The sequence below is a fragment of the Trachypithecus francoisi genome, unplaced genomic scaffold (genome assembly GCF_009764315.1).
Source record: "Trachypithecus francoisi isolate TF-2019V2 unplaced genomic scaffold, Tfra_2.0 Lachesis_group8, whole genome shotgun sequence".
In the NCBI taxonomy this organism is placed as follows: domain Eukaryota; kingdom Metazoa; phylum Chordata; class Mammalia; order Primates; family Cercopithecidae; genus Trachypithecus; species Trachypithecus francoisi.
The window spans coordinates 96,887,581-96,901,202 of record NW_022681473.1 but is presented as its reverse complement, the minus strand read 5'-3'; the positions used below and the strand labels follow the sequence as shown (position 1 = coordinate 96,901,202).

General features: G+C 34.9%; 1 protein-coding gene across 1 annotated transcript in view; it reads left to right on the top strand.

Moving 5' to 3' along the window:
- GUCY1A2 (guanylate cyclase 1 soluble subunit alpha 2) overlaps positions 1-13,622 on the top strand; it is a 327,273-nt gene that overhangs the window by 303,628 nt on the left and 10,023 nt on the right. Inside the window, exon 7 of the mRNA XM_033205254.1 lies at positions 756-910. Coding sequence (XP_033061145.1) covers positions 756-910 — 155 coding nt within the window. The remainder of the gene's footprint in view (positions 1-755; positions 911-13,622) is intronic.

The following is a 13,622-nucleotide window of genomic DNA, read 5'->3' as shown; positions in this document are numbered from 1 at the left end:
ACTGTACATTGAGGGCCTTTTCAAGGCATGGACCAGACAGATTAATCAGAGAGTAAATTTACAGCATTTAATTTACTTTTCAGAATTTTTAATCAATGCCTATTGACTGTCTCAAGGATTGAATTCTCTATTTTAACTCCATTTTAATAATACGTTGGGGAATTCAGCCAATTTTTTTCGACATTTATCACTTAATGTTGAATACCTGCTTTGCTCTAGGTACTATACTAAATGTTGAATATTCAGCAGTAAAGAAATATATATATTATATACATGTATATAATACATATAATTATATATATATCTCTCTCTAATGGGAAAATCCAACATTTAAATGACATAAACAGAAATATAAATATTTAATTTACAATTATGTTTAATACTATGAAAGAAATAAATAAGGTTTTATTTAAGAATAACTGGAGGGAGAAAGTGGAGAAAAATACACTCTTCAAGTTAGACCATATTATATACAGATGAAATCTGATTTAACCTGTAACTTAATCAGATTTATGTAGCAAATTAAACATAAATTTTTTCATATACTTAAGCCATTCATTTGTGTATTCCATAGCATTTATGTTCTTTGAGCACTCTAATGATCCAGCTATTAGGCTCACAAAAATGACCAGGACTCAGTTCCTGACTTTGAGGAATTCATAGTTTAATTTATTAACTAGCAGTGCCTTTCATTAAAATAATTGCATACCAAATGGAAACAAATGTGTTCCTTTTACTCTTTCATTCTTTTTTAGATGAGGATAGGAATTCACTCGGGCTCCGTGCTGGCTGGAGTTGTTGGGGTGCGAATGCCACGTTATTGCCTGTTTGGAAATAATGTCACGCTGGCAAGCAAATTCGAGTCGGGAAGTCACCCTCGGCGCATCAATGTCAGCCCAACCACTTACCAGTAAGTGTTCCCTGGCCTCCTCCTTCCTGTCTTTGGCTTTGTTTTGGCCTGCTAGTCTGTCATTTGTGAGATCGTGTTCTTTCTCTTGATCCTGTCATTCTCCAAGATATTATGAGTAGAACCACCCAAACCCGAAAGATAGTAATTGTGACACAAACTTTTATTTGCATGCTTTGAGAGTGCATGAAATATTTGATATGACTGAGAGGTAAAATAGGTTTGTCATTTCCCACAGTCTCTGTCCTTCTTAAGTATACCTGTTTAAAATGCAGGCAAATGTTCTTAAGGATCTGCATTATAATAGAAATCTCAATATTTTCAAACTGTTTATAAAAATGAAAGAAATACGATAGAAATGGTGGTTGGACTGTTTTTATTTTTTTGAATAAATAAGGACTCTTTATACATATATTTTATATATATATATAAATTATCCCTTACTCAAAATGCTTGGGACCACAAGTGTTTTACAGTTTGAAATTTTTTGAGTTTTGGCATATTTGTGCATTATATTACCTGATGAGCATCTCAAATCTGAAAATCTGAAATCCAGTATGTTCCAAAGAGCATTTCCTTTGAGTGTCATGTTGGTTCTCAAAATGTTTCAGATTTTGGAGCATTTTGGACTTTTGGATTTTGAATGCTCTGATGTACCAAGTACAGAGTAAAACATTAAATTCTTTTTATCTTAAAGGTAATCTTTGACAACATTACACATTTTTGCCTCCTGAATTCATTCTTAGTTTGTGTCTGGTAGAAATCTCCCCTATTAGATATTAAGCACTATATATGGGCAGTGACTGTGTCTGGTTTGGGTCATCATTATATCCCCAAACTTACAGAAATGTCTAGCACATAATAAGCACTCCATAAATATTTATAAAATGAATAAATACATTGATAAGATGGACATCTTCAAAATTAACAGCAAAGAAAAGCATGAAAATATCTTACTTTATCACACTTTGGCTTTATTGTGGGCATTACTGTACAGCTACTTAATTAATTTCATGTTTTGGGTAACTTTGAATCATACTGAAAAAAATGTAAAGTAGGAATAGTGGCCATTGATTTTTTTTTTATTGACATGGTTACAAAAAACTCAAGCAGAAATTTTGAATATAAAGATAATAAAAGTTTAATATAATAATAAATAAAATAGTGATATTTCCAAACTTTTGACACCAAATTAGAGGCTAATTTGGTATTAGAAATTTCAGAGAGGGAATTTAAAGTTTTTAGATGAAAAGCAAATACTTCCTGATTCTGCAAAATAGATGAGAAAGAAAACTGAAATTACAAATATAAAATCAAGAGAAAGTTCACATTTAAAAATACATTTAAAGCTCTTGCTAAGCTCATTAAATTCGTGAATACCTTGATTTTGTTGTTTTTGAATAAAGACACATCTCTTACTAATTTTAAGGAGCCCAAGAGATTTTGAGGGTCTCACAAACAACTTCTGGACAAAGTTACAGGATTCTATCTAATCATTACTTATCTGGGAACTATCTGCTATTTTCAGGATGTTTATAAGAGGATTTGCGTCTTTTAAACTTCTCCCAATTTTCCCAGCACAATTCTGGGCATATTACAGATGATCTCTCAATAATTACCATATCAAATTGAATTTTGTCAAATTCTCTAGTAGAGATCAGTGAGTCTGATACTTTCTGCTCTATACGATGAAAAAAAGCTACTGAAGATCAGCTACCTCACTCATATCCTATTACGTGGTTCCATTCCCATCATGGTACTGACACTTATTTTCCATGTTTATGTAACTTAGTGTATATTTATGTCTCTGTGACAGCTTCACTTAAAAAAAAAAAAAAAAAAAAAAAAAGATGTGTAAAAGAATAGGCCCAACCTGTGGGAGGAGTTCATGCCCTGAGTGTAGACATCATTAACAGTAGCTGGCCTTGTTTACATAGTGATGGATAGAAAAACCTCTGCCAGCCACACAAGTCTGTGCATTTTGGTGGTGACTCAGAGTTTTTGTAGTCTTTTTCACAGTTAGTTTATGATGATCCTTAGTGATTAACAAGGTCTGAGGAATGAAATCATTTCAACTGCTGCATACACTGAAGCTTACTGTTGTGTTATTGTTCTGCACCTTCACCCCCAGGCTCCCTAAAATCAAACAGAGCCATAGATAGACACATTGAGCTGACAGGTGGGTAGATTCTTATAATAAATATAATTTATGAAGTAAAACCCAGTATTAAGCTCGTAAGAGTTTGAAATCTTCTATTTTATCCCTGAATTACATTCTGTAGAATGTCCAACATTACCTGTTTGTCTTGAAATCTTCAGAGAGGTTTTTATCCTGTTTATTTTTAGTAAAACTATATGATTATAAACTTTGGAAGTGGACTGTTTTGATATTATGATAAATTGAAATCATTTTTTGAATGATTCATTCCAAATGCATTTTGTCTGAAATATTCAAATAATTTAAAAAATATTTTTATAAGTATTGTGGAGTACTGAAAAGATAATATAATATCCATGATCCTACCACAGTTAAACACTTTATATTTTGCTTCAGATATTTTTTAATAAAAATGAACAAAACATTTTCTTTGAAATTTTCTGAATCTTTCATTGTGACAGCCTATTGTTTGGTGTGTTTCAAAGTCCCGTGTTTTGTTTTGTTTTGTTTTGAGAGGAGTCTCACACTGTCTCCCAGGGTGGAGTGCAGTGGCACAATCTCCGCTTACTGCAACCCCCGCCCCCCGGGTTCAAGCGATCCTCCTGCTTTAACCTCCCGAGTAGCTGGGACTACAGGCACGTGCCACCACGCCTGGCTAATTTTTTGTATTTTTTAGTAGAGACGGGGTTTCATCTTTTTAGCCAGGTTGGTCTCCATCTCCTGACCTCATGATCTGCCTGCTTGGGCCTCCCAAAGTGCTGAGATTACACGCCTGAGCCACTGCGCCCTGCCCCAGTCCCATATTTTATATATTTTCTACATATGTATCCATGAACAGTATAATTTTATTTTATATGTTTTAATTTTCATAAATGGTATTTTACTGTATGACTGTTTCACTAACTTTGGTTTCTTTTAAACACAATTTAATACTTTTTTTTTCTTTTTTTCTTTTTTTTTTTTTTTTTTTTTGAGACGGAGTCTCGCTCTGTCGCCGGGGCTGGAGTGCAGTGGCCGGATCTCAGCTCACTGCAAGCTCCGCCTCCCGGGTTTACGCCATTCTCCTGCCTCAGCCTCCCAAGTAGCTGGGACTACAGGCGCCCGCCACCTCGCCCGGCTAGTTTTTTGTATTTTTTAGTAGAGACAGGGTTTCACCGTGTTAGCCAGGATGGTCTCGATCAAATACTTTTAAGATCTATCCATGTTGGAACATCTTTCTTTGGAAATTCCAAAGAAAGAATGGGTTTGATAATTTGGTCAAAGGTGCATTTTGAGCTGTAACTAGGAGCTGAGATAGTAATCAGTTTATTCCTATGTGTTTTTATTAACAGAAGTCCCTTACTGATGACTGTCTAAATCACAGACAGCTCTAGCTCATCATTTTAATTGCTGTATGACATTCCAGTCATACATGGTATGACTCCACCAGATTTTAATATTTCATACATATATTCCTCTGTTGATGAACACAGGTATATTTTCTGTTTTTTAATTATCACAAAGTTTGTTCCTATGAATATTATTTATCTGACATTACAAAAAAGAAATTTTTATTGAGTTTTAAGTTTTCCAAATTAGACATTTTCATTTTTCTTCAATAAATATGTTTACACACATTTTTGTTCCCATCATCCCAATGATGGGATAAGTTTTTTATGGAATATGGATTTTAAATAGTGCATATAATATATGCGCTATTAATATATGCACTTTAAATAGTGCATATTTTTAAACAGTGCATATAACATAATCACATGATTAACTGAATTATGTACCTCTGCTTAAATGTAGGAATCATATATGTATATCTATATATATATGATTACTAAGTAATCATTACTAAGTAATCATATACATGTAAGTATGTAATCGTATAGTATGTAATTAATTGGCAAGTAATCATATATATGTGATTGCTTACTAAATTACTTACTGTTGGCTTCAACAACACAAACATTATTTTATAGTTCTGTAGGGCACAAGTCTGACACAGGTCTCACTTAGCTAAAATCAGTGTGAGCATCATGAGACCTTCATTCTTTGCTGAAAGTTCTAGGCGATAACATGCTTTCTTGCCTTTTCCAGCTTTGAGGCCACTCTCATTCCTCTGTTCAGAACCTCCTTCTTCCATTATCACAGCCAGTAATAGCTCATCTTTCTAATTCTGCTTCCATCATCACATATCTTTCCTGACTCTTCATCCCTCTTCTACTTTTAAGGACTCTTGTGATTATGTCAGACCCACTGGATAATCCATGGTAATTTCTCTATTTTAATGTCATCTGATTAGCAATCTTAATTCCATCTGCACCCTTAATTCATCATTGCCGTGTGTATTAGGGTTCTCTAGAGGGACAGAACTAATAGGATAGATGTATGTATAAAGGGGAGTTTATTATGAAGTGTTGACTCACAGGATCACAAGGTGAAGACCCACAATAGGGCATCTGTAAGCTGAACAGCAAGGAGACAGTCTGAGTCCCAAAGCCAAAGAACTTGGAGTCCAATGTTCAAGGGCAGGAAGCATCCAGCATGAGAGAAAGATGAAGGTCAGAAGACTAAACTAGTCTAATCTCTCCATGTTCTTCTGCCTGTTTTTATTCTGGCTGTGCTGGAATAGACTAGATTGTGTCCACCCAGCTTGACGGTGGGTCTGCCTTTCCCAGTCCACTGACTCAAATGTGAATCTCCTTTGGCAACACCCTCACAGACACATCCAAGAACAATACTTTGCATCCTTCAATTCAGTCAAGTTGACACTCAATATTAACCATCACACCGTGAGACCTAACATATTCACATTTTTCAGGGATCGGGATATGGACATCTTGGGAGGTGGGGATTATTCTTCCTACAACAAGGGAAAATTTAAATGCTAAAACCTGCCTGGAAATATAGCCCCAATATTACTTCTACATACCTCTCTTTGAGGACTTTAAAAAAACAACAACGTATAAATTATGTAAGCAAAATCTGGGGAGGAAAAAGAACTTTCACAAATGAGACCTCTGGCTTGTAAAGGATTTTTACTGGGACTTAAGATATAGATTCCTGAAGACAGGAATCTAGTACCAGACTAAGTTATATTTCTATATTTAAAAAGCAGTAGAGCCCTTGGCTTGAGAAGACTAAGAAGCTATCCTGAGAAATAAGTAGTTTTTATAAAGATGACTACAGTCCTCTCACTGCATAACCTGCCCTCAGACATAGATACCCACATATCATCTCTTACAAAACTCAAGAACTTATATTTATCTTTAGACCTCTAGCACCAAGTTTAAAATTGCACTGACCACATTTTTGTGTAAGAGTTTAATATAGTGCATAATTCCTACCCTAGGTATTAAGAGAACTGCATCTAATATTGGTTAAGCTATTTGATGACCTAGATGAGCTCTCATGCATCTTTTAGCTCCACTATTTCATTATAGTGACAGCAAACATTTATTGGATTACTTATAATTTATTTATATTATCATTTAATCGTTACAGCAAGAGTGTGAGTTCTGAATTGTGATTATCTTTGTTTTTCAGATGGGAAAATCTGAAACTTAGGTTAAATAAGTCACTAAGAACATTGAGCTAAATAAGTGCGGGAGTCATAATTCAAACCCAAAGGTGCCCTACTCCAAAGCCTGAGATCTTATCCGTGACCAAGCTGTCCCACTGGGTTGATAACTACTTGAAATAACATGTAAAAAAATAATAATTACTTTTTAAAAATTTTAGTTAGCCGGGCGAGGTGGCGGGCGCCTGTAGTCCCAGCTACTCGGGAGGCTGAGGCAGGAGAATGGCGTAAACCCGGGAGGCGGAGCTTGCAGTGAGCTGAGATCCGGCCACTGCACTCCAGTCCGGGCGACAGAGCGAGACTCCGCCTCAAAAAATAAAATAAAATAAAAATAAAAATTTTAGTTGACACATTATAGTACATGTTTATAGGATACAGAGTAACATTTTGATAAGTGTTTACAATGCATAATGATCAAGTCAGGAGAATTAGCATATCTATCACCTCAAATATTTATCATTTCTTTGTGTGAGGAACATTCAAATTCTGCTCTTCTAGCTTTCTGAAAGTACACAATGAATTATCATTAACCCTATTCCCCCTAAGTTCTGCAGAACACCAGAATTTATTCCTCCTATCTAGCTGAAATTTTGTATCTGTTAACCTCTCTACATCGTCTCCTCCCCTCTTACCCTTCCCTAGCCTTTAATATCCACAATTCCACTCTCTATATTTATGAGCACAAATTTTATTTTTTAAAAAAACCCATTAATTTCTGAATATTACTGGCCTCAATGAGAGGATTTCTTCTGCAAGAAAATGGTGAAGAGAGCAGTGGGGAGCAAAGTGGAATTAGAGCAAGGGAGATTCATTTTTCTCTTTGTAGATATAATGCCCTCAGGTTGAACTTTTGCTTTTCTGGAGTTTTTATACTCAGGATAATAAAAAGGAAGGATATTCTTTCTAAAATGGTTATTTGGAGTGTCTGTATTTCTAACTATATCAGTATCTCTAGATCTGAAATGAACATGAGTAGATGGGACAAACTTGTGGCAAGTGGAAGCTGCCGAGTGACCAAGAACATTGTCTGTTGCCTCTGTGAGGCTAAAAAACATTTTGTGTAAGCATTTATCAAATGCATATAATAATTTACTGGGAATATAGGTTTGCTTTTAGGAATTTACTTTATAAACAATTTGGAGGAATGCGTCTTTCTGGTAAATTCAGAGAAAGATGAATGGAATAATTGAAGAATGATGACATTCCTTGCTTATAGTTTTATTTCATCAAACTGTACCTTGGATATAGTTTAATAATCGGTAATACTAGTCAAAAACACTAGCTAGAAACTCTGCTTCTGTTCCTTTGTCAATATAATTATTATACAAGGGTGACATACTATGTTATAAATATTTACTTTTCTTCCTATGGATGCTTAATGTGGGGAAAGATCCAAAGAAACTTCAAGAAATTCCTATCTAGTAGTTTTCCTGTAGCCTGGCAATTTAGACATATTTTTCTTTATGATTTAGTTTATTATTTGGCATAGGTTTGGCTTGTATAATTTAGGCATAAGATTAAATCTAGAAGTAAAGTTTTGCTGTTTTTCTTTAGGTCCCATTCCTAACTAGTATAAAGGGAAAGCTTGGTGGTTCTCTCTTCTCATGATGGCAATGCTAAAAAGTTAATTACCTAGTTCTAGGATTCAGAATTTAAAGGCATTAATCTGGTATTCATATTGATAATTCCTATTTATATGGGAGACATCTGTTAATTTCACACACCAAAAAAATTTCCTTGAAGTGTAAATACTGTTTCATTGGTCATAATAACATTTACAAATAATGCCAAACTTAAGTAAATTTTACGCATTATCTAAAATACTATAAAGTAGAAATTAGTTACTAAGATAATTAAGCATGATTTAAAGCAAAAGAAAAAGTCACTCCTTACATTCTCCTTTCCCTTTCTCCATTAAAAATGGCACCATTTCTAGTGGCCTGGAGGTCAATATTTATTTTGTAATTAACACAGGTTTAATAATCCTTTCTGAAGTTTCTTTTACATATCCACAGTTTAGCTAAAAAGGCCAAGTTCTTTAGAAAAGTAAGTGTTAAACATGTTTGGCTGTGGAAACAATTCAAGTAATATCTGACTTAAAATCCAAGGTGGAATATAGATAAAAGTATTACTGTTGAGGTTTTGGGGGGTTTTGCTGTTACATTTAAGCCTTATGATTATTGTGTTTATGCAGCATTTTCTACACATACTCATGTGCTTGTTTCTGGAGAGAGTTTTTTTTTTTTTTAATATTCTCATCCGATTTCAAAGTGGACCATGATTCAGAAAATATTAAGAACCACTACTGACAGGTTAAATAAATGGCCAAATAAAAGAATGTGAATTTCATATTCCTGTTCTGCCACTAATTAGTTTATGACCCTGGATAAGCCACATAAATGATCTCATCTTTCATTTACTTATAAATTATAAACTAGGTTAGGTCTAGATCATTCTAAAAATATTTTATACTAAATCCTGGAACAGAAAAAGTAGCATTAATAGGAAATCAGTGAAATCTGAATAAAGTCCACAATTTACTTAATAGTTATATACCATTGTTAATTTCTTAGTTTTGACAAAAGTACCCAGGTTAAGTGGAATGTTAACATTAGATGACATTGAGTAAAGACTATAAGAGAACTCACTTCTTGCAGAATTATACTATATATCTTTGCAATTCTTCTATAAATCTAACATCATTCCAAAAAAATGCTTATTTAAAAAATTATTATAGTTCTGATATCCAAACCAGGCACAGTGGCTCATTCCTGCAATCTTAGCATTTTGAGAGGCCAAAGGGAGAGGCTCACTTGAGTTCAGGAGTTTGAGACCAGTCTGGGCAACACAGTGAGACCTTGTTCTCTACTAAAATTTAAAAAAAAAAAAAAATTACCCAGATACGGTGCATGTGCCTAAAGTCTCAGTTGCTCAAGATGCTGAGGCAGGGGGATCATGTAAGCCTAGGAGATGGAGGCTTCTAGGAGCCATGATCACACCACCGCACTCCAGCTTCAACAAGAGTTGAGACCCTGTCTCTAAGAAATAAAAATAAAAATAAAAATAAAAATAAAAAAAGATCTAACATTCAGTGAAAGGTGAAAGCTGAGAATTTATTTTTCAACTTACATAACAGAGGATCTTATATACTATTAGAGACCCACTGAATGTTTTTGAGCCTGGAAACAACATGATCAAAGAAAAGCTTCTACAGGAAGTGGAGCAGGGAACACCTAGAGGTGAAATGACCATAAGATAAGAGGTAACAGCATTGTTCCAGGCCAAAGGTACAGTAATGAACTAAGGCCATGATCGTGGGAATAGAGGTATAGAAGACATGAAAAAACTTTAAAGAAATAATTGACAGGGCTGACTGGGCAAAAACACATAGCCATTCTATATATTGTATGGTTAATATTATTTGTGCCTTGAAATTGGAAAGCCATATTTACTCACTTTCAGAATTAATGCCTTATGAATATATTTTTAACTTTAAAGTTCTTACTTTTAGGTTTAGCATGTAATCAAGCCTCTATATCGTTTTAAATTTCTCCTTTTTTCAATTGTGTGTACATTGTTTTTTGAAGAAAATAGCAAAATTTTATATTATATTGTTTGTTTGTATATGGTACTATGTTATATTAAGGAAATATGTCTGTTTCAAATCCCCTCAAAACAAGGCAGTCTGCCTTCCGAAAAACTGATCATGAATTGTATTATTTAAATACATTTTAATATTTATTAAAATACAGTATGTTTGGAGTATTCATTTTTAAACTCGAGAATTGAAACCAGTCTTAATTGGGCCTTAATCTTTTAGCAGTCAGTTCTTCCCACTGTTGTTTTGTGTGTAACACTGTGCATCAGGAAAAATCTGATTGCTCTAAATGCTATGTTAAGAATCCTTTCTGTGGCTCTTATTAAAGTGCAAAGATTCTCATGCATTAGTCACCTATTACTAAATCAAAATTGCTTTCTAATCAGTTTTTGTGATATTGGCCAACACGACAGTGTTTCCTCTGGAGATCTTACTTGAAAATTTTTCAGATTTGCAACTCTAAAACTAACATGTTTGATCATGCTGCTTTGTATGATCCTCTATAAACTGAATACTATATAAATTCTCAAGCTTCACTAAATGTTAGAGCTGTAACTAATCTTTGAAATAAATTAGAGTAAAACCTTTCTTTTTCCACAAGGAAATTAAGAAACCAGAGAATTTAAGTGACTTAACTAATGCCATCAACTAATTTGTCTCTGTCTAACCTGTATGGGGGAAAGAAAAACTCTCAAACGTAAGAGATCAGATTTACTGAGCCTACCTATACCTCTTCTCTCTCATCATTTCTTTCTACAAAAATAAGCATTTCTGAGAAGCATTAATTTTAGTGGAATATGCAAGGAATATTTTCTATAAAACATTGTTCATATAAGAAGTCGGCTGAACTCTTTTTTTTTTTTTTTTTGAGATGGAGTCTCGCTCTGTCGCCCAGGCTGGAGTGCAGTGGCCAGATCTCAGCTCACTGCAAGCTCCGCCTCCCAGGTTTACGCCATTCTCCTGCCTCAGCCTCCCGAGTAGCTGGGACTACAGGCGCCCGCCACCTCGCCCGGCTAGATTTTTGTATTTTTTAGTAGAGACGGGGTTTCACCGTGTTAGCCAGGATGGTCTCGATCTCCTGACCTCGTGATCCGCCCGTCTCGGCCTCCCAAAGTGCTGGGATTACAGGCTTGAGCCACGGCACCCGGCCAGGCTGAACTCTTAAAGGAAAAAAGTATGCCCTTTTTTTAGCTTCCAAATATTTTCCTAGGTTGATTTGCCTTCTTGGGGGCTGAGGTTATTACAATTCTGCATAATCTCCTTAGAATACATTTAGGCTAACTCTATTTCTAATTGGTTGACTAATACAGAAAATAGAGGACATAGAATTCTTAAGTCTAGGAATCTAATTTGGTACTAATTTTGAAGTAATGAAATCAACTAATATTTCTTTTTTGAAATAATTGTGCATATTTTCTTCTTTCCACTTCTTTATCTTTTATACAGAAAGACCAGCACAATGATGAACTCGTTTTTAAGAAAGACTTTTGGTCAGAGAAGTGAAAAATGTGAGGAGATTATTTAACTTACAAGAACTGGTTATAGTTATCTTTTCTAACCTCTCACTATCTCTTTTTAAAGTTCTGTCTATAGACATAGTAAACTTTTGCATGAATGTTTGAAATTTTAAATTCCTTGACATTTACTAGAAATGGAGTTTTTAGGCTGTTAAAGGTCAAAATTGACAGGGTCCAGAGAAGTCAATGTGGTAGAATGATCTTTAGCATCCTAAAATTTAAGAATGTAAAGGGCATTAGTTTTGCCACTCAAATAGGAACATCCCAGAAGATGTACACTCTCTAGCAGGTGCCAGATATGCAGAGTATGAAACCTATAGTCAAGCACACTTTGCCATCAGTACTTACTCCAGAGTGGACTGCAGAAAAAATGTGCAGGGGTGTCACTGAAGTGCCTCTGAGACTCTCTGCCTTATCATTTCCAGGGGACGTACAGGAAGACTATCCCTTTTGGAGAACTTATTAGCCTGAATTTTAGATCCCACAGATTGCCTCAAATTATAAAATTACTTCAACATCTGCAAGTAAAAATGTTTGCAACCTTAAAATGCATAAACATTTGGTGGGATCCTTTTTCTGTTTTATTTCATCGTGAGCTAGATTCTTACTTTCCTTATTTGGAAAGGTGTATTTCCAGGGAATGAATCATTGCATTTCAAGGGATTTCAGGCTGTCTAGCTAACTCAATAACTAGTTTCATTGGACCTATCTTCAGACTGCATCTTGGAGCAGGGAAGCACAAAGCAGAAATACAGGACAGAGTTCCTTCTTTTCTTCCATTCAAGTAGAAAGAAGAAGATAAATAGGAAAACATAATGTGTCTCAATGTTTTTTATTTTCATTTTGAGAACTGTCATCCTTCTACACCCAAAAAAATCCGAATGCATTCCTTAGCAAAAAAAGATATTCAGGTGAATAATTTGTAACAAGAGAAATTTCTAATTAAGCAAATCGAGCCCCTGAGTTTATCATTATCCTTTTCTGAAGTTAATAATTAATCTTTTTTGAAACAACAACAAAATGACTTCCAGATATCACTCAGGTATACACTTTCCACCTTCCTCTCTCCCATTATGTTGGAACAAAATGACATATACACATACAAACACACAAAGACTGGAAGAGGATTTAGAAATGGAAGAGGAAGGTGGAAAGTGTATGCCTGAGTGGTATTTGGCTTACTGTCTAAAAGAAAGCTGAAGTCTCAGCTCCTACAGAAGAAGGAGTGGGTAAGAAGCAAGTATATTCACTCTGAATCTAAATATCAGCCTGTTTACATGCACACATGCATATGCGCGCATACACACAGAGAACCTAATTAGAAGGATAGTCTAAAAGATCCAAAATATGACCAAAATAGACTCCAGAAAAAGTACAAGGGTAGAAAACACTCTAGGGTATTTTAAGTAGGAAGATATACAGAGAACAATATGCTTACAGAATCATGAGAAGAGATAAAAATCAGGTTCTAAGCTGGATATCTTGAAATGATACCCATAAAATATAGAACTGGCCAGGTACACAAGCTCCTACCCCTGTGCTCACCGTGGGAACTGGAATAGTCTAGGTCAGGAGCCATGGCCACAGCCTTTGTACATCAGGAAACTAGCCTTTGTACATCAGGAAACTAAAAAATGGATGCCTAAATATGCATTCCTGTGATCATGAAGTTAGATGTTACACTAACATGTCACCGGTACTGGGTCATTTTCTTGACACTTACGAAGCTAGAAACTGGAGCCTGCTTCTGCAAAACTCCAACATCAGTAGTCACTGTTAATGGTCAGTTGCCAAGGGAAATGGAATCTACTTCACTTCTGCCATTCAAAACTTTGTCAGGTCAATCTTATTTTAGGAAACTAATAATTACTCAG